Genomic DNA, 22,169 nt, shown 5'->3' with positions numbered 1-22,169 from the left:
TTTCTTGGCTTATAGTCTGCATTATTCTGTATTATACTTCACTCGGCTTCCTAAACCAAATTTCTGTTTTCCAAAGCTAGCTCCACTTTATTCTGCCACATTTTGTTAAAAACCAGCTTTTATTTGACAGCTGTCACTTGTCAATTAAAACAAATACCAACCGCTCCATAGAAAAACACGGCGTCCCCTCTCTCTCCGTTCCTCACTATCTTAAATGCATTTCAAATTTCTATACGCGAATTCCAAAAGCACTTACCACAGGCATCACAAAGCCAAACCACATAACCATAACATTTCCAAAAGATTTCCACATTCCGCTGCACATAGTCGTAGTGTTGTAGTGATAGGAGCAATGCCATGGTGAGATAAATAATATCGGTGATGGCGAGCGCGGTGAGATAAATATTTGTTGTGCAACGCATGCGTTTTCTAAAATTTTGAATATAATTGAAAAACAAAAAAAAAATTAACAAATATAAATATTTAGATCTGAGAATTAACTTAGTATAAATCATTAAATAATAAATTTAAAAAGTGAAAAAAAGTTTTTTTTGGTTTGTCGGTCATACAAATCGTTACCTAAAATACAAATAAACGTAACATCACTTTTCATGAGTTTACAAAAATTCTAATAAAATTTAAAAAAAAATTAAATTTTAATTTAATTAATTAAGAATAATTAATATTAATTTTTAATTTAATTAATTAACTAACGTAACTAATTTCTAATAAAATTTAAAAAAAATTAAATTAAAATTTAATATTAATTATTCTTAATTAATTTTGCATAAAAAATATTTTCGACAAACTAAATTTTTTAAAATTATTTTTAATTAATTAGTTTTGAATTTTTCTAATTAATTTGAAAATTAAAATTTTTTAAATTAATATTTTTTTTAATTTTTTTTGATTAATTAAATTAAAATTTAATATTAATTATTCTTAATTTAAATTAAAATTTAATTCAAATTTTATATTAATTATTCTTAATTAATTAAAAATAATAATTAATTTAAAAAATTTTAATTTTCAAAAAAAAAATTTTCAAATTAAATAATAAGAAAAGTTCAAAATTAATTAATTAAAAATAATTTTAAAAAATTTAGTGTGTGGAAAATATTTTTTCGATTTTTATGCAAAACTTAGTAATTGAACTTATTTCGAAAATAAATATTGACTTTTTGCAAAGTTTTCCGTTTTAAAATTATAAAATTATTTCTATTTTAAAATTTTAATTACAAAAATTGTTTTCCTGTATGTTGTTATTTAATTTTTCTAATATTTAGAAAAACGTTTTCAGCCAAAAAAAATGCATTTAACTAAAAAAAATATTTAAAAAATGTCGAAATTTTAAATTCTATACCATTTCTCAAATAATATATTACACAGCTTAAAAATAATAATAATTTGTAATTTTCAAAAAAATTTAATAAATGATTTTATTTTTCAAATATGAAAAATGTTTTGAGTAGAGGAATTCAGTTTATTGACAAAAATATTCAAAAAGATTAAAATTTTTGATATACATACATATATATTACATTATATTAATTTGTAATTACAATTTTGAAAAATCAAAAAAATTTGAATAATATTCATTTGTTTTTTTTTTTACTTTTACAAATATTTCGAAAAAACCGTTTTGAGTAGAAGAAAAATAAAGCATAACTATTTCGAAATTAAGAATTTTAATTTTTTTTAACATTTATTTGTATGCATTTTAATGTTATTCTGCAATAACTCATTTCAAATTTCATTACAAATTTAACATTTTTTTTTATTTAATCGTTAATTTTTTTCAATTTATAATTTTTTTTTCAAAATTTTTTTTACTTTTCTTTTAATTCTTTTATTTTAAATTTCAGTGAAGTGTCATGTGTCAGTAAAAAAATAAAAACTTCGGCAACTATTTGAATTAACAGCAACAAAGAAAGTTTTACGTCAACAAAATATTACTATACCCTCCAACAATATTTTACGTACAACAACAACAAGCACCACAAAACTACACCATTCGAACGGTAAGTGCGTTTTTCCAGTATTATTACTACAATAATTATTTTTACAAAACCGCTACTCAATGTTGATGCTCGTTGCACTTACCTGGTCAGCACATAAATGCTCACGGAGTTGCCCAACAATCCAACTACAAACACGCATGGCACCAATATGCGTTGCACCACATGACGCACTGCGGCCACATCCGCGGAGCTGAACATCATTGCGATTCAAAATATTTGTGTGTTCCATAAAATGTTGCGTGCGTGTTTGATTTGTGTTGTAGCGCGTGTGTTTGTTGTGTGGTGGATGAGTGCGTTCTTTTTTAAAATTCTAATTTATTAGTGGTGATTCACATATATTTTGTAAAAATTCCCCGAGAACAGATGTTGACTTCTAAATATTTATAAAAGTGTATATATATGTTGCTGCAACATGTTGCTAAGGCACTTGTTGATTTATCGTGGTGTTCTGCTCGAAGATATGATTGTTTTAAGAGAGCTGAAAAGAGAGAAAGTGGATTTTGAATATCTGTTTTTTTGTTTATTTTAATTTTTTCAATTCATCAAAAAATGTAAAATTAAAAGTGTCTGTATTTTTCAGTTCGATCTCTAAGGTAGTTAGGAATTGATTTTTTTTTTTATGAAGAACAAGAATAGAGTTTTTCATTACTCAGTTATTTTATTTTCCAAATTAAAACCCATAAATCACATCATGTGATCAAATAAAATCCCATGCTATATCACGTCATCAAATCACATCACATCACACATCGCATGTAATATCATGAAACTTTAAAAATAACAGATTCCATATTAGTCTTGTCTTGTCACATCACATGATATATCACAACATCACATCACTACGCATTCGACATCTTGAGACATTTTTAATTCAAAGATTATCTTGAGATTTAAGATTATGTTACATTACTCATAAGTTCTATCATGTATGGTATATTGCTTATATGACATCACGCGATGTAAAATCGAGTTTTTATGGGAGAAACAACTAGTTTAGATAATAATAAGAAGCCGTGATTATAAGATTTGTCGATAAAAGACCATAGATATATAGCGTCATATCGTATAATATCGATGAAATGACCAAAGATTAATAGTTGCACATCATATGATGTCCATCACATGACCAAAAATCAAATACTGAAATCACAATAGCAACAACAACAAATGATGTACACTAATTAAATTTATTTAAAATTTATTTTTTTTTTCGTGAGCATACATCAATCACACCTTCAAAATCACTTGTCACTCTCACGCCACAAACGCAATGTTAAAATTTTTGACGCTGCATCTCAGTTGAATCAGTCGACATTTATGTGCATTCTATCTATTAATTGTTTCAATTCAACGCATTTATTTATTAAATTTCACATATGTATGTCATTTCCCCCTTTTTGTCACTTTTGCTAATTTCAGTTAAAACCATCTGAACTCTTTTCTTATAAATTTATTATTAGACCGCTTTCTTTGTATTATTTTTTAGTTTTTCTTTTCTTTTTTTATTTTTTATATTATGTTGATTTTTCAATAAAAAAATTTATTTTATTTTTAATTGTTTTCGATTATTATTTATTTATTATTTGCTTGTTTTTTTTTTATTTTTGAACTTTTATTTGTTAATTTTTTTGTTTAATTTTTTTTTAATTCTTTTAATTTATTTTTTTTTTTTTAATTTTTTTGTATATTAATTATTTAATTTTTTTTTTATTTTTTTCCAATTTCTATTTTTTTTTTAATTTTTATTTCTTAATTTTTTTTTTGTTTAATTTTTTTTTAATTTTTTAATTTACTTTTTTTTCAATTTTTTTGTGTATTAATTTTTGATTTTTTTTTTGTTTATTTTTTTCAATTTCTATTTTTATTTTTGAATTTTTATTTCTTAATTTTTTTTTAATTTTTTTTTAAATTTTTTTAATTTATTAATTTTTTTTAATTTTTTAATTTATTTTTTTTTTTAATTTATTTTTTTTTTGTATATTAATTTTTGACTTTTTTTATTATTTTTTTTTTATTTCTATATTTATTTTGATTTTTGTTTTTATAAAATCGTGTTTACACACTCTGACAAACTTTGGCGCTTGCAAAATCACTAGGCATACATAAACAAAAAACCAAATACCTCGAATTCACAAATGTTTGAAAAATTTTTTCTTGAGCACATATTTTTCCAGCTGAATTATAGCAAAATAAGCGCATCGATTTAAATTGTTGCTTGACACAAATTGTCGAAAATTAATCAACTCGCCAGTTTTATTTACTTTTTGTCTATTTTTGATTTTTCGATTTCTTTTAATATTATTTTTAGATTTCTTTCCAAATCATTTTTGAATTTCTTTCTTAATTATTTTTAAATTTCTTTTTTAATTATTTTTAAATGGTTTTCATATGTACATTCATACAATTATATATTCAAATCACAAAAATTATGAAATTTATTTACATTTTTTATCATTGTTTACAAACTCGATAAATTTTGAGCAAATTTAGAACGGAAATCGAATATTTGTTTGTATGTTTTATATTATAAACTTGGAAATGTTCATATGTATATACATATAAGTAAATGAATATACATATACTCGTATTTATTTTGTTTGTTTATTTGCTTGCAAAATTATTTTCGCATTTGCTTGGTGTATTTGTTTGTTTAGAAAAAAGAATTCAGAATTAGTTTGCTGTAAATTTTATGTAAATAATTTTTGTGTAAACAAATATTTATTATTTTTTTTTAATTTTAATTCTTTTGAAAATTGTACAAGTGTTGAAATACTGTGTTTTGTGAATGAGTTCCCATTTTCGCTTTTTAGAAAGTTTTTCGTTCAAATTTTCGGCAATGCCATTTAATATATTATATATCTTCTAATTCAAAAATATTTTATATATTTTTAATACTAAAATTTTATCAAAAATAAATTAGAAACACTGCTTAATATTTTTTTTTGAATTTTTTAGATTTTTTATTCAAATTTGTTATTTCCAAAGCACCAATAAATATAGTTTTCCAAACACCGCCCATACTTTGTCCGAATACTAACTAAATTTCTGTCGACAAGCATGAACTTTCCTTCGAATTTCCATTCAATTATGTCCATATAAAGAAATCATACTTTTGGTATTAGTGTTAACGAATTTTAGATATTTCAAAACCCCTTAAGCATACCTTTAGGATAGATGCAAAACATTGTACTCCTAATACCTTATATAAAACCTCCCACGCTTAGTCCGAATACTAATTAAATTTATTTTATTTTTCAAAATTAACCTACAAATCAATTTTTCCCAAAAACCTAGTACGATCACAAATTTAAGTGCAACACCCTTACCAATTTCTGAACATGTATAGCATACTTTTACGGCTAGTGTATAGGAATTTTAGATATTGGAACGTTATTGCCCCTGGCCATACTTTTATAATTGATTCAAGTAGTATACCTTTAGGATTGTTTCTTTCACAAGTATTATATAAAATGCATGCCTTTTTTTAATAAAATTTCCTAAAACACCCAAATCAACTTTTCCCCAAAACTCCCTACAAGTACATCCACAACCTTGAGTGCACACCAATTTACCAATTTCTGAACACGTATAGCCTACTTTAAGGGCTAGTGCCATACTTTTATAATTGATTCAAGTGGCATACCTTTAGGATTGATTTTTTCACATTTCATGCACCATTTAGAGTGCTATAAAAATAAATGCCAGGTGAGATAGTTTTCGATTCTTCGGGTTAGATTACATACATAATTCAACACTGATCTTTTAAGAGTAAAGTAATTCAACTAGGTCTAGGAATATTTTCGAGGGACGCCACAATTTCTTTAAGGGGTCAGTAGGGTAATCTTTTTTCAAAATGTTTTTTTTTTGCATTTTATGTTCCCTTATACCCTTAGAATTAATGTAGAAACCCACCCCCATTGCAAGGTTTCAAAAAAGGCCCAAAAATAATAATACCGCTCGAGATTCGGAGCGCTCGGAATGCGGAAACTTTAAACGCCTTTTTCTTAAAACACACTTTTTTAAACTGGCGGACATGATTCCGGTCGAGCTACTCAACCGAGACAAAACGCCTGGCTATCGTCCATATTAAATTAATAATTTTTTATAATTTATTGACAATGTTATGACAAAATTTATGTAAAAAAAATTAAGAAAAATTAAAAAAAAAACTTTTCACATTTTTTCCTGATTCTAATGGGGACGATAACCATTCACGTATGGGTTTTTGTACTTCAAATGAGCCAAACATTAGAAATCGTGTCCGCTAGTGAAAAAACGTATCTCATTCACCCAGCCATTTCTCCGACAGATGTCATCAAAAAATTCCGAAAAAATTTGTTTATACACTCTACGATATACCTCATGATATGTGAAAAAAGTTCTATTGTAGAATAAAAATTTCTATGAAAAAAAATGTCAATAAACAGGCCAGATTACCCTACTGACCCCTTAATCTACTTGACTCAACGATTCCTCATATATGAAATTCCAAACAGCTGTGATAGATATTGAGAGATCCTTCAAAATAGTAAGAAACAAGCGAAAATACATAAAGCAACAACACCCTTAGATAGCCCAGCTTCATTCTGAATTAAGAACCTCATCTCTCTTGTCTCTTGTATGAGTGAAATCTAAAGGAATTATGAGCTGATGAGAGTCGTAGTCATTGTGAATAATTCCCAGACAGAAGAAGCAAAGGTTTTAATTTTTAGTTTTAGGAAGCAGCTTGAAATGAGTTTGGTTTTTTTCTGGTTTGGTTTGGTTTCGGATTTAGTTCGATTCACGAATTTTTGGTTTCAATTTAATACCGATTTGCCTTTAGCTTTTATCTGGATCTAGGTAATCGTTTGAGACTAATTTTGTATATTGTTTGGTTATTCGTGTTTGGATCTTTTGTTAGTTATGTTTTAAGATGTGGAACTAAGATTTTTATTCCGGCTTTGGTTTTCTAAATATACATATACTATACGTATCATGTACATCTTTTTAGAAAATGTATTATTTCACATTTTTTTTATTTTGACTGGAAAAATTTGAGTTTTCATATTTCGTTCAAAATTAACGAAACGGAACTGAAAAATCATTTTCTCTATTATTTTTACCCAACCACTACAGCATCAACACTCGTAAAAAATTCTGACACTAATTGGTGCATTTTGCCAGCGATATTTTTTTACAATTTCAACTCACTCACTGACGGTACCACCGACTCACTGTAGCAACATTTGAGCCGCGCAGTCACAACTACAATTACAACCGCAGACCAAAAACCACATCCACAATACATACTCGTACACACTCATGCAAAAAGTCATGTGAAACTACACAACTCGCTGTTGCATAATATATATGGCAACTCTGCTCATGCATACCATACACTTTTACTATATGTGTATATTCACAGCGGGTTGAGCGCCTGGGCATATGCAACATAACAAACAATTGTTTCTAATAAATTTTTGTTAAAAGTTATGAGCATTGCCATACAAAAGCGCTAAAAACAACATTGTTGCCAGCGAGTTGTAGAAGTGTTGCAAATATTGCCAGTATCGCCGTTGTTGTTGTTGTTATGGATTTTAGGGTTGCCACGCTTTACACGGAATGCTGAAGGTGTGAAAGCTTTCAGATTTTGTATTTGTTTACTGCGCACACACACACAACCATACATAATTGCAACGCCAAAACCGCATGAAATTTTGTCAAATTTCGTTATGTCATTCAGCGCTCAGCGCACCCCGCCGCAGCCGCCACCTGCCACATTGTTGCGCCACTGTTTTCATAAATACTGACAGTTTATTTTATAGTTGCGGTATTTTCTGATTACACAAGCTTAATGTAAAGCACACAAACACATGCAAATGTACATGTAAACAAATTTGATGTAAGCGAGGGCATAAGCGTGCCACTGGGTGCGTGAGTTGCGAGATAAAGTATGGCTGAAAGTTTTGAAAACTTTTCCGAGTGTTTTGCCAATGATGCGGTGACTAAAATTATGAATCTTTGACAATAGTTTTGCTTGAAATAGTATACAAAGTAGCTGAAAATCACAAATTTCTGTGAACACAACATTTTGATATAGAAAAAATGTCAAATAAGTTACAGTTAGCTTATCATGTCATATTCAAAGCTCAGAAAAAATATTGTATTTCTATAGAAAAAAATTTAAAAATTTAGAAAACAAAAATTTTAAATAAAATTACCAAAAAAACTTAACTAAATTATTTAAAAATTTAGAAAAAAATTAAACTGTAAAAATTTAACTAAATATGTGAAAAATAATAAAAAATCTATTTCAAAAATGAAACAGAAAATTAAAAAAAAATATAAAAATATTAAAAAAATGACTGACTTAATTAGTGAATATTCACAATATAAAAAAATTAAAAAAATATAAAAATATTAAAAAAATAACTGACTTAATTAGTGAATATTCACAATATAAAATATTAAAAAAAAAATAAATAATTGAAAAATTTAGCTGAATTAGTAATAATTAAAATTTAAACTATTTAAAATTTAGAAAACCAACTTGAAAAAATCAACAAATTAAAATTTGAAATGAAAGTAAATATTTTAAAAATTAATTAACTAAATTAATAAGTATTTGTAAAACACAATTTTATAATTAAAAAAATTAAAAACTAAAAAAAAATAAAATAAATAAAATTATTCAATTAAAAGTTGAACTAAATCAAAGAAAATTTATAATTTTTTTTTTTTAATTAAGATATAAAAAATCTTTAATTATACATAAAAATTAACTCAATAAAATTTTAACTAAATTAGTGAAAATTTGTTAAAATATCAGTTTCAAAATAAAAAAAAGCTAGAAAATAAAAAAAAACTAGAAAATAAAAAAATGTAAATATTTTATAGTTAATTAATATTATTTGAAAAATAAGTTAATGAAAAATATAGCTGCACTAGAAAGAATTAAATTTTGAAAAATTTGAAATTTAGAAAAACATTTCAAAAAAATTAAAAAATTACAAATTTAATAAAATTAAAATAAAATAATATATAATAAATAAAATAAATATTTCTGGAAAGAATTTAAAATTTGAAAAAAAATTTGAATTGGTTTCCAAAAATTAACCAAATAAAACTTGAACTAAATAAATCTTTAATTATCTAAAAAAAAATTAGCTACCAAAATTAGTGAAAATTTGTTAAAATATCAGTTTCAAGATAAAAAAAAATTAAATATTTTATAATTAATATAATTTGAAAAATAAATTAATAAAAAATGTAGCTGCATTAGAAAAAATTAAATTTTGAAAAATTTTAAATTTAGAAAAACATTTCAAAAAAATTAAAAAATTAAAATTTTAACAAAATTAGTAAATATTTCTGAAAAGAATTTAAAATTTTAAAATTTGAATTGGTTACCAAAAATTAACCAAATAAAACTTGAACTAAAAAATCTGTAATTATCTAAAAAAAAAAAAATAACTGCCAAAATTAGTGAAAATTTATTAAAATATTATTTTTTAAATAAAAAAATTAGAAAATTAAAATTTCAAATAATTAAAAAAAAATTATACTAATTATTTAGTATTTAGAAAAGGAAAATATTTAAATTATAAAAATTATAAAAAATTAATTTTACTTGTGGGATGCCTGTCAAATCAAGTTCTTACATACATATCGCTCATTTGCTGCAAGATCGGCATAAGTCAAAAAATCGATTCGCCAGATTTAAAGTTTTCAACTTACTACAACCTTACACGGTGACTCCAACCTTCTTCTCAAGCGGAGCATATAAGAGGTATTCATATGAATTTTTCACTCAACATGATATAACGAACAATTCTGCAGCATTAACTCAAAATCACGTTTTTTGAATTATGCCGGTCTTGCAGCAAATGAGCGATATATGTACATTAGGGTGTGTCATTCTGAGGCAACCTTTTTTTTCAACTGAAAAACAGGCTAATGTTTAAGGAGAGAATTTGCCCGCTTTAAATAATGATTACCAGGTTTTATATATGTAGCAAAAGTTGTACGGATCATATTTTGAAATAGCTCTGTGAGTTTTGAAAGTTTTCAAAACCAAAGCAAATAAGAATGGAATCTGTGTTCCACAGCCGAAAAGATGAGAAGGAAGGATGAAGGATAATTGATAATCCAAATAACAGAAGCGTAGAATATAAAACGTTCGTTGACACGGATAACCAGATAATAACTGCTGATCTTTAGAACTTAAAAAAAAAGTCTCTCGAGGTGTTTTTTATTCTCTCTCACGTTCTCAGTAATACCCAGCTTTACCTGATTTCCGAAATAATTTTCCAAAAAAAATAATACCTTCGAGCTTTTCGAGGTGTTTTCAATTCTCTGCCACTCTCTCAGATGTCTGCTTTTATCGAAATTGCGCGCTCTCAGCGTGAAAAGAAAGGAGAAGCGATACCAGAATAGAGAAAGTCCAGTAGGATATATAATTTGTATATAATTGGCTTTACAGACTCATGTGTCAATGGTTATCAAATCCAACAAATATACTCAAATTCAGCGAGGAATATTTGAAGCAGTAGTGTCATTGCTCTAATGAATCATAAGGTTGACTTATATCAAGGTTAAGGAAGTTTGGTTTATGTATTTATAGTAAGGCTTCCAAGAGTAACCAGCTGCAGCCACAACAATATGTGGCCCACCGCCAAGATTTCGCTCTTCAAATGTTTTTTTTTTTTCTTGAAATTTGACTACATAATAGAATAAACGCTGGGTTGAGAGACAGCATCAGTGAAATAGAGCGAATTCGCACAAATAAATAATGGCGTGTTTACATTGGCGTGTGTGCATTATGATAATATGCGTTCAACTGTCAACTATCATGTCAAGTTGTGCAAAATGCCAATTACTTGTGCTTCAATATTTGTTTAGTCGTACTTTTGTGTGCTTTTCTAACACATACATATATTTGTGCATGTGTATATATGTATATGCGTTTATAATGTTGATATTGCAAAATGATGTTTCATCGAAATTGCGTGCACATTCATTATACTTAACCAGCAAGGTCTCCTCAAACCTCTTACTTGAACACACATATACAGACCCTTACTGCTAATTAATCAACGGCAACCATATGTACATATGTTATGTGTTCTTTAAGGAACTTTACATATAACATATGAGGATTCGCAAGGAATTTCGTAATGAGCCATCAATTACACTGCGCGACAAAATTTGGCTTAATTAAATGAGTTAAAGCATTAAAGGTCTGTGGTCGTTTTCTTGTTCATTTTAGAGTTTTTTTATGTAGAATGCAAAATTCCAGTTATGCATGCATGTGGAACCCCCCCTAAGCTCCCAAAAAATATAGTTTTCCATAAGATTTTGGAAGGGCTGCAAAACCCCCCTGGAGCCGAACGCAATTATCCCACTCGTTGAAAGGACCATCCTTTGGTTTGAAAATGTCAACAAGATCCGAAAAGCTGGGTAATAGATTAAGAGCAAACACATTGGATGAAGCGCCAAGTATTGCAACTTGGATCCAACTTCAAGTGCTGGCTTCAGGACTTGAGTCCCAAGAAGCTGCATCAAATAGACAAGTTATAAATAGTCTCCGAAATATAGTGGTGATACTGTAATTTATAGGAACGAGTCTAAACGTTACGGTGCACAGGGTTTTGCCGGAAAGTAATAGGAATGATGCGCACACGGACTGTATTCGGTAGAGGGCGTTCCTAGCCAAGCCGAAAATGCAGCGTTCTATATGAAACTCTATAAATCTGCGACAGAGACATTTCATATGATTAGCAAGAAGTGGTACCTGGCCTTTTTGGAGGGCCGGGAAGAGGTCGCTGATGGAGACCGGAAGAATGAGCAAATCCAAAGTGAAATTGTCATTGTCGTTTTTGACATCAAAGGCATCATCTGCCATGAATTTGTTCCCCCTGGACAAACCGTCAAAGCCTTCCGTGACGCATTCAATGCTTGAAAATCGTGCTGGCAGCGCTGCATCGGCGCTGAAGGGGACTTTGTGAAAGTTTTTAAAGAACTTTAACGATTGCTTCAATATTTTTTTTAAATCGATTCAGTCCTATTACCTTTCGGACGAACGAAGAGCTTAACAGTAGTTTGGTGGTAGTTCAAAAGTTATCATTGTTCCTGAACCAAGGTTTTCTTGATGAGACTGATAAAAAAAAATTTGTGGACAATAATTAAAAAAAAAATGAACGATCTGCCAAGAATATGTTTGTCACCGTTATTCGAGTAACCGCTTTTACATAACCTCACTTTACAGCATGAGCTCAGCCAAATTAATTTTTAACGACCACACAGTGTTATTTCCAGTGTTTTTGATCAATTCAAATGACATGAAAGTGATTGTGCTTAGCTCAAGACTTGTTATATATACCAACAGTTAAATGTATTCGCCATATGTGTAGCTAAATGTACTGTTAGTTTACACAGCGCATAAATAAATACGAATATAAATGACATTTGGCTTAATGACAAATGCGCGAGCGCCTGACAGCGACAACTGACGCATGTCATACCGTTGTGGTTAGCCTTGTTTTAGTTGTTGCTTTTAAGAACTGTCATAGGTTTGTTGGTATTTAGATATTTGTTTCAATTGTATGGTACAGCCGCTGGAGATTTATGTCTTTGTGTCTTAGTGTCTTACATTTTTCATCGCCAATTCATCGCGCCAATTAAGGAAGAATTTAATTAGTGGATCTTCTGCACTGCGAGTGTAAAGGATAGCTCTAAATACCTTGGCGAAAGTTATTATGCATATGTTGCAATGGCAAAAAATTTCATTTCACTTGATACAAGTGGGTCACTTGGTGTCGTAAAATGAAATTGAAGTGTTTAAGGCACTTAAAGATGCAATATGCGAATGTATTAAACGTTAAAGGTTAATATGGTATATTATAGCGGGATATGAGTTCATGCCCAGTTGGAAAGATTGGTCAAAGGAAAACTAATGGTTAGTGGATAGAGGACTTTTGCAGCTCGACACAGAGTTTTGGGCTCGATTCAAACTCTCACACAAACTCCTTATAAGCAAGCAAACGCCTTGTAACCAGGCTTCGAAGGGATATCACGCTACGGGTTTGCTTGCTTGTAAGGAGTTTTTGAGTGAAGAAAATTGAGCCTAAAACTCTGTTTCGAGCTACAGATTACTCTATCCACTAACCATTAGTTTTCACACGTTTGAACACAATCAGTTACGATTAGTCGTCTAAAATTGAAATAGAACCCTGGACTATGTTTGCTATTGCCTATCACTCAAGCCGGTGTTGAGTTTCCTACTGAACATTGATTATAATCTTGAAGCTTGGGAAGTTCGTAGCTCAGTAAGAAATACTCTGTACTGGCAATGAAGGTGATGTTTATAGAAGAGACATCGGCAGGTGATCGTTTTCATACCACCAGACCAGTTTGGACCGATTACCACTCACTTGGATTAGAGGATCGCTTTCATGAAACCAAACCAGTTTGGACCGATCGGTGCTGGTAATTGGATGATTCGCCACTAAAATGTTGAAGCCGCGAGTAATTTTTACAGACTCTGTGACGGGATGTTCTTTAAGACATATCTTTGATTATCTTTGTGACAAAGCGGTGGTTCGACTTTCTACATTTCTGTGGATATCCAGGGTTAAAGAAACTGAACTATCAATAAAATCGGCATTAATGGAACTAACATACTGTATCGCTACGGCCAGAGTTATTACTTTGAATTTGAGAGACACTGATGGACTGCTCTGGTTTCTGTGAATGACTGGAGACCTAACCGTTTTTCCTCTTGAGAATACCTAAGGACTAAAGTATGGCGAGTTCTCTAGCTGTAATTCTAGAGACATTTTATGACTACTCTTCTTGAGTATGACATTAAGACATTGTTTAGAAAATACGCTCTCTTATTGGTCTACGAACTTTTTACCGCATATGCTTCGTGTTTGGAGAAGACCAAATGGTAATAACTACAAGTATCTACCGATACTAAAGTCGCTTACTATTACAGTGAATTGAGTCGATTATGACACTGTGATTATCAGTTTCTAACTCTGCCCGCGGCATGATCCAAATCTTTACTTTTACAAGACTTCATCGAGTTAAAACCCCAAAAATTCTTTTTTCTTTTATACCATTCTCATGCGATGTCCTGTTATCTCCACAGAGACTCGTCTTGAAACAGTATCCTCTGCGGCCTCTTATTAAACTTCTAAATGTGTTACACATACAAAAGTCAGTTAAATGCGCCACTTTGCTCTCTGTCGGACAAATATAATAAAAACTTTGATGGCAGAACAACAGAAAGCTACACAAATTGTGCGGTTTATGAATGCCAGCCAACGTTCTTTGCGCCCTTTGTTGCCGGTTTGCTGTCGGCAGCTCGTTGTTTCTTGATTGTTGACTGTTGGCTGTTGCTGTTGAATTAGACAAACACGTATGTATGTATGTCCCACACACTAGCACATAACAAAGGACTACACTAACAACAATAACAGAAGTGCGCAGCGATACTAAAAGTCGAAATGTACAACAACAATACAAAAACAATACAGCAGTAAGCCAAATACATATACACTTAACTATATATGTGATCTAACCAAGCTAAGAAGCATATAAGCAGGCGCATAAAATAACAAAAGTAAAGTAAGTCACATATTGTTTGTGACCAAAGTGAGGAAAGTGTAGACACACATGCAGACATATAACGCACCGCAGCTGCGGCATCCTGGGAGTGTGTCGGCAAAGCATTGTTCTTGCTTGCTTTTGATTTTCATTTTCTTGCCAGAAAGTATGCAACATTTTATGGTGAAATAATGGCGCATGTAACGGGAATTGGCACAGGACATATGTGTTAGACAAATAAGTATGGGTGAACACAAAAGGGCGCCAAAGGATTAACCAGCAATATATGTTACTCTTATGTGGTGTGCTTTTGGGCGCAGAACGAAAGCTCTTAAAGAAACGTCGAAAGGGGAAGCAGGCAAAAGAATAAGAAAACGTTACTTGCTTGGTTAATAAAGTACAGTGCAAATACGAAATTTTATAAATTCAAAAAAGAAATATATTATATGAAGGGGAATCATAAGCAGCTCTATTAAGCTTCTCAGTCTTTCAACGGTCCAATAATGTTCGAACCAGAAAGTAATTTTTATAAATTCACACTTTTTGCTTTTTATAATATTGAAACGTTTATAAGAATGTACTTGTCTTTCATGTTAGCTCTAGGATCGGTAGATCTATAAACGACGATTTCGGCAAAGACGACTTTATCGCCACGATCTTTCAAACTACATTCCCTAGCCTATCCTATTTTTCTTCAAATCGCTCTTCTTTTTCAAATATCTATTTCAAATCGGACTTCTTTCCAAATCGGAGAAAGACTACATTTCTTTAAAGCAGTCATAAACGTTCTTTATTTTGGTCCTTTGCTATAGAGGGTGGAGTTCAGTTGTTAGGTCCAAGAGGTATAGTCATCCTTTAGGAAGCCTGCGCTTGACGCGAATTTTAACAGCCTCTGTGGCTTCACTATCGATACCTCCGGCAGTGTATTATACCGTGGGGACCCCAGATGCTTATAATGTAGTCTTGCCAAGGCAAGACAAGTGCAAAAACGATACAGCAGTCACCTTTAAGATTTGCAATCCACATTTTAGCTCATTTTACAGCATTTATAACTCCCTTAAACTACTGTTAGCCAACCACTATAGCTCTCAGCTGTGCTGACACGCATTTCAACAGCACGTCAACTAGGCTGAGCGAATTTTCGAAAACTGAGGTGTTGACAAATGCGCGCATCTAATCAGCCACTTGAGGCACAAAATCCCAACATATGTTGCAGCAACGGTAATAGCAACAACAGCAACAAATCAGCGCATGACAAGAACAACTATGTGGCGAAGATGAGCAACCACAAACAGCTGATGCAGCTGGTGCAGCCTAGCATACACTTGTCAGCTGCGAGTAATGCGAATATCCACTTATGCACGTTGGAGCGAACGTGTTGCGTGCTTTTAGGCGCTTAGCTAATACTTTACATACGCTTGAAGGGTACTCACACACAACAAACTCATCGTTGCGCAACAACAAACACTCGCCCAACTGTGCATGCGTGTCTCAATTAATCAACGCACAAAATTTGTTGCAAATACGCAGCCACCTGCCTGCTCTGCGCGCCCTCCTCGCTCCACCATCGCTTATTGATGCATTGGAGGCACCGTGTTTAATGCAAAATTATGGTGCTGCACATATGCGGTGCTTAGTTGAGCGCTGTGCGCGCGTTGATATGCGTGTGCCACACATCAATGCAAAGTTTGTTGCACCATTGCCAAAGTACTGTTGAAGTATGTGAAAATTATGCTGACTAAGTGGGTGTGAATGTGTGTGCGAATTAATTTTCAGAACTAATTTGGCAGCAACTGCAGAAAGTGTGTTGGCATGGGTGAAGTTGAAAAATGGCAGACAGCTGTTGCAAGTGCAAATGCATAAGCTGTAAGCAGGTGACCTTGCTTCAAATTAATTGTGGAAGATTACGCGTGAGCTATGTGGTGGGGTTCAAATTAATGAGAAATTCGTGTATGAAATTCGCTAAGAAAATCATAAAATATAGATAAAATATATTTTTTGAAGCTAGCAAATACGGCGTAGCATCCAGACCTTTTTAAAAGCTCAACAAGTTTAAAAAAAAGTGGTTTTTAAACTGGATATACTTCTGAAAGCTTAACAAAGCTCAGCAAGTTTCAGAATTTAAGCTTTTAAACTGGCAAAGATATTAAAAAACGCTTAAAAAAAAGCTTTAGGACTCTTACTCCCATATCAAATTTGTCAAAAGCTTAAATTTCAAAGCTTAAAGCTTCACAGCAACAAATTTTTTAAAGTACGCAAAACTTTACATTCAAAACTTTTTAAAAGCTCAACAAATTAAAAAAAAAAAGCTTTTAATCTGGAGATATTGTAGAAAACAAAAAAAGTTCAGCAAATTTTGAAAGAAAAAGCTTTTAATGTTGATAGGATATTTAAGAAAGCTTAAGATTTTACTTTTTTCACTTCACTTAGCTGGTATTTCCTCAATTCTAGGGGCCGTTAATTTCATTACAATTAATATACGATCAACAGGAATTTCAATTGACCGAATACCTCTCGTTTGAGCAGTTGTATTAACAGCTCATATCGAATTTGCCAAAAGTCGCACCAATCTTTAAGCTTCACGCAACAAATTTGTGAAGTAAGCAACATCCAAAAACTTCAACAAGTTTTAAAAAAGCGATCCTTAAACTGTAGATCCCCAGAAAGCTTAGAAAAGCGTAATAATTTTTGAAGAAAAAGCTTTTAAAATTGGAAGGATATTTAAGAAAGCTTCACACTTTTTACTCACATATCGAAATTGCCAAAATTCTAACTAGCTTCAAGCTTCACTCCTTAATGATTTTTGAAAAAAAGCTCTTTTCTACTATTCTCTATCAATTCATTAAATACAATGAACTGCCTTTATGACTTATTCATATATTATTATTTTAAGCATAATTATATTATGTATATTATTCTCTTAAGCATTTAGAGCTTTTGAAGGCGCAAACTTTTGCTTGTTTAGTAAGTATTCAGAAGGAAAGCTTGTAAAATTTTACTTCGAAAATTTTTAGTTGTTACATATTGTAAAAAAAGCTCTTGGAAAGCTCAAAGCTTTTGATGCATTATGTTTTTTAGGAATTTTTCGAAAGCTTTCACTTGTTACTTATTTTGAAAAAGCTTTTAGAAAGCTCAAAGCTTTTGATATTTTCTTAAATTTTTTTATGAAGTGAATATTATTTAATAAATTTAAATTCTTTTAAAATTTTACAGCGAAAACTCTTTTTAATGATTTTGAAAAAAGCTCATCGCAACTTGCGTTTAGAAATTCAATATACTATCTTTTTTATTTATTTTTTATTATTTTTACAGCCTTTACTTAAGCTCTTAAAGCTTTTGCTAAGCTCGAAGATCTGGCTCATTTTTTATTAGTTTTATCTTTCATTCAGTATGAAAGCTTTCAGTAGTTTATATCTACAACTTTCACTTCTCACTGATTTTGAAAACAGCTTTTATTTTACCTTTTTTCATAATTTTATTATTTAATAAATATAAATTCCCTTAAAAGTGTACATCGAAAACTTTCTGTTATTAACGATTTTGGAAAAAGCTCATATAAAGTTTGTTTACTAATCCATTATTTTATTATATGTATAATTCTTTTTGATTTATTTTTTTTTTTTGACTATCGGTTTTTAAGCTTTTAAAACTTTGGAAAGCTCAAATATTCCTTTTTTTATATTTTTTGACAGTTGTTTATTTTATTCCATAAGAAAGCTTAAAGAAGCTTACTTAAAACACTTTCACGTGGTTATGATTTTGAAAAAAGCTTACCCAAAAGCTCAAAGCTTTTACTTCCTTTTCATTTTTTTAGAATTTGAACTTCGAATGAACATGAATGCTTTTAACAATTCTTTGAAACTTTTTGAAAGCTCAAAGCTTTTACATTTTTATTATTTTTTTTTAAGTACTTAAAACACTTTCACTTGTTAATGATTTTGAAAAAAGCTTGCCGAAAAGCTCAAAGCTTTTACTTCATATTCATTTATTAGAATTTTATCTTTGAATAAATATGAATGGTTTTAAAAATTCTTCAAAGCGTTTACTTTCTATTTTTTTAGTATTTTATCCTTTATGAAATATGAAAGCTCCCAAAAGCTTACATAAAAACTTACACTTTTTAATGATTTTGAAAAAAGCCTATTATCAACTTGCGTTTATTCATTCATTAAATATTTACTCATTTTTGTTATTTCATTATCGTTTTTCCTTCAGTTTTCGATTCAAGTTCACAAGCTTTTTAAGCTATCACTTTCAGCATTACTGCTTATTCGCAATCCATTATGAAAGTGATTGCATTCCAAAAGTACTCGGGTATTGCACTACAATAGTTTAGCAATGTCACAAAATCAGGCCAACGAAGAAATGCAAAATATTTGTACTACATATTTAGATATGGAAAATTTTCCAAATAAACTTACAGCAAACAAAATCAAAATCTCCATCGAAAGAATGCCGAACAGGCCAAACCGTATTGAGTTGAAATCGAATTTCCAGTGCAAAAACAAATATTAGCGGAGAGCGGCAGCAAAGCAATGTCAAAAGTTGTTTGTAAATACACACATTTACATAAATAATTTTATGTGTGTGCGTGAGTGTGTGTAGAAGTTGTTATCAAATCACATTTGCACGTTTCCCAGAAAAATATGCAACAATTTATGTGAGTGTATGTGTGCAAACACACCGCATAAGCAAACAAACTGCATAAACGCACACCAACCCACACACACACTCGCACGTCGAGAGTTGAAAACAAATTTGCTTGCATGCTCAGGTGCCCATTGGCATACACACACACGTGCAGCATCGAACTTGCATACATTGACAAGTACTAACTATGGCGTATGCAAATATAACTGTACCTGTGCTGAAGTACTTGCAAGGCTGTAAAGCGAGTGTCACCAATTTTCGAAAATTACATGCTACATGCCACACAAGAGCAGCACGGCGGTAACAGCAAACTATGCATGTGGCATGTGGCAGTATGGTATATTAAATGCACCATCATTTGCTGCTTATGTGTATGTAAATGTGTATGTTTGTACGTGGGTGTCAAGTAAAATGGTAAGCCAACTCTTCGTGCGTGCATTTCGAGTAAGCTGAGGTCAGATGGTACGTGGGAAATGTCACATATAAGCTATATTTTTAACTGAATATCTGTGCAGTTAGATAACCGGTTACATGCAACCATTTGAGTACTCGGTTACTTACTTTCCAGACTTTCTTTGATCCCATGACCAAGTAATCACCGTCCATTGGTTTAGTATGAAATAAGCCCATTGTATAATTTATGTTATAGCTATTTCATTCGATTACCATGATTGTTTTATAATTCTCAATCGATTTATGAAATAAATTATTGAAATAAATCGTTTCTTGGACTGAGCTACTTGTATTAATCCGAAGTTTAAGGAGCAAGTTTGGCCTCTAGGTCCTCTTAGAAGTCGACATATATCTCTAGTTCACTATTTCTCAAAATTTTTTAACGATTACGCGGCTTTCTTTCAAAACATATTCATATATAGGCCGGCAAGCAAAGTAAAAAAGCATACCATATACTTTATGATCCCAAATACCTTCATACCAATATCGGTTCATATAAAAATCTAACATTTTGGACGAGTAACAGAGTTTTTATAATTCAGATAAATTCAGAAAATGTTATAGGTAATACCTCGTATACGTTTACAGCAATATCGGTTCATATAAAATTATAAGACTTTTGACGAGTAACCGGTTTTTTATGATTCAGATTAATTCGGAAAATGTTATAGGTAATACCTCGTATACGTTTACAGCAATATCGGTTCATATAAAAAGATAAGACTTTTGGCGAGTAACCGGTTTTTTAAATTTTGTTCCAAAAATTTTTCAAAAATTCGAAAGAATAACTAATAATTATTGTTTATTCTACAAGTAATCGGTTCTTTTATTTCTCTAATCAGAGTAAAACCCCCATATGTCGGTAAAAAAAATGCAATTTTCATTCTCTGAAATTCTTATCCTATTTATTTAAAAGTTGCTTATTTACAAATGTTTATTTACAGAAAGTTTTAAATAGTGTAGAAGTTACAAAAATAATAATAATTTATTATTATAATAATATATCATTTGACAAGTAACCGGTTCTTTTATTTTTTTAATCAGCGTAAAACTCCAAATTTCAGTAAAAAAAAGTTAAATCGTAATATACCAAATTCTTTGAAATCTTTTCCTTTATTTTTATTAGTAGCCGCTGCAAATAAAAACCGAATATTTTTGCGAGTAACCGGATTTTTTTCAGTTTCCGAAAATGTTCCAAACTTTATAAGTCACATAAATAACTAACAATAATTGATTATTTGCCAAGTCCGTCGTTTATCTAAACTGACTAAACCTCAAAATCTCAGCAAAGACATAAACGTCTATTACCAAACTGTTTGAAATCTTATCCACACACACATTTATGAGTACATACACACAAATATATGTAACTGTTACATATGAACATGTATTTGTATTCCCAATAATTCTTAAATATTAGCATCTCCTGTATTCTGATTCCTTTTTTTCAAATTTTGTTTTGCATTTCTGTTTACTTTTTGCTGCATTTTTTATAACACTATTTTGTTTTCTTTTATTGCTCGTAAAATGCCAGAAAATTTCATTTTCCGCACATTACGGCATTACAAATGCAAACGGCAGAAATGACAGGATAGAAATCATGTACATGTCCTGACAGCAAAATGTGCAAAAACGCATTAAGGAAACTGAAACGTGTACCCTCGCGTATGTACGAGTATGCGGGTGTTAGTTCCGCTACGTGTGTGTGCATTCGTTTATATGTATATGTGCAGTTAGTATGTTGACAGCTAGGAAAGATTATTTAAATTTGAAAAACCGCTGTTTGTATGATTTTCTTTCAACAAAGTAAGCGATCAAGCGCTGCTGAAATGAGATAACGGTTAGCTCGAGGTACGAAGCATAGTCGGCAAATGGATTAGAGAGGAAACACATTAGAATTTTAATTTTAAAACCTCGGAATTTTATGAAAAATTTCAATAAACATAAAAGTTTCTCAAAAATGTCAATGGTATTTCAAATGCTTTGAAGCTTTTAAAGAGCTTTTAAAATTATATTAAAATAATTAAAATATAAAAATACACTTCTTCTGAGAAAGCTTCTATAAATTGTTATTTGTTAAATAATATCGAAATAGTCATTGAGCTTTTAAAGAGCTTTCGTTTGTACACAACAAATTGTTTAAAAAAATATGTATAAATAAAAAAATATACAAATATAAGCTTCTTGCTTGTAACAACTTAATCGAAGCTAAGTTTAAGCTTACTTAGCACCTAAAAAAGCTTTCCATTAATTTTATAGCAAGTCAAAAAGTATAAAAACCAATATTCCGTATTATTAATTGGTTATAAATACCTGGAATTCCGATATTTTAAACTTTCGTTAAAAGCTTTCTCAAATTAGAGAAAGCATTATTGATATACTTATAACTTAAATAAAAAGGAAATACAGACATTTTATGAAAGTTTCGCTTTTCAGTGATACAACTTTAATCTC

At 30.3% G+C, this 22,169-nt stretch overlaps 1 protein-coding gene across 2 annotated transcripts in view; it reads right to left on the bottom strand.

Moving 5' to 3' along the window:
• The window catches only part of LOC105232244 (uncharacterized), a 55,745-nt gene that overhangs the window by 5,988 nt on the left and 27,588 nt on the right, over nt 1-22,169 (bottom strand). For both annotated transcript variants that reach the window (XM_049456659.1, XM_049456660.1), the window contains exons 2-3: nt 2,104-2,499; nt 257-429 (exon numbers count right to left, since the gene is read on the bottom strand). In XM_049456659.1, coding sequence (XP_049312616.1) covers nt 257-429; nt 2,104-2,222 — 292 coding nt within the window. In that variant the 5' untranslated portion in view covers nt 2,223-2,499. The remainder of the gene's footprint in view (nt 1-256; nt 430-2,103; nt 2,500-22,169) is intronic.

The sequence above is a fragment of the Bactrocera dorsalis genome, chromosome 4 (genome assembly GCF_023373825.1).
Source record: "Bactrocera dorsalis isolate Fly_Bdor chromosome 4, ASM2337382v1, whole genome shotgun sequence".
Lineage (NCBI taxonomy): Eukaryota > Metazoa > Arthropoda > Insecta > Diptera > Tephritidae > Bactrocera > Bactrocera dorsalis.
Note: the sequence above shows the minus strand (reverse complement) of the source record. Positions and strands in the feature narration are given on the sequence as shown.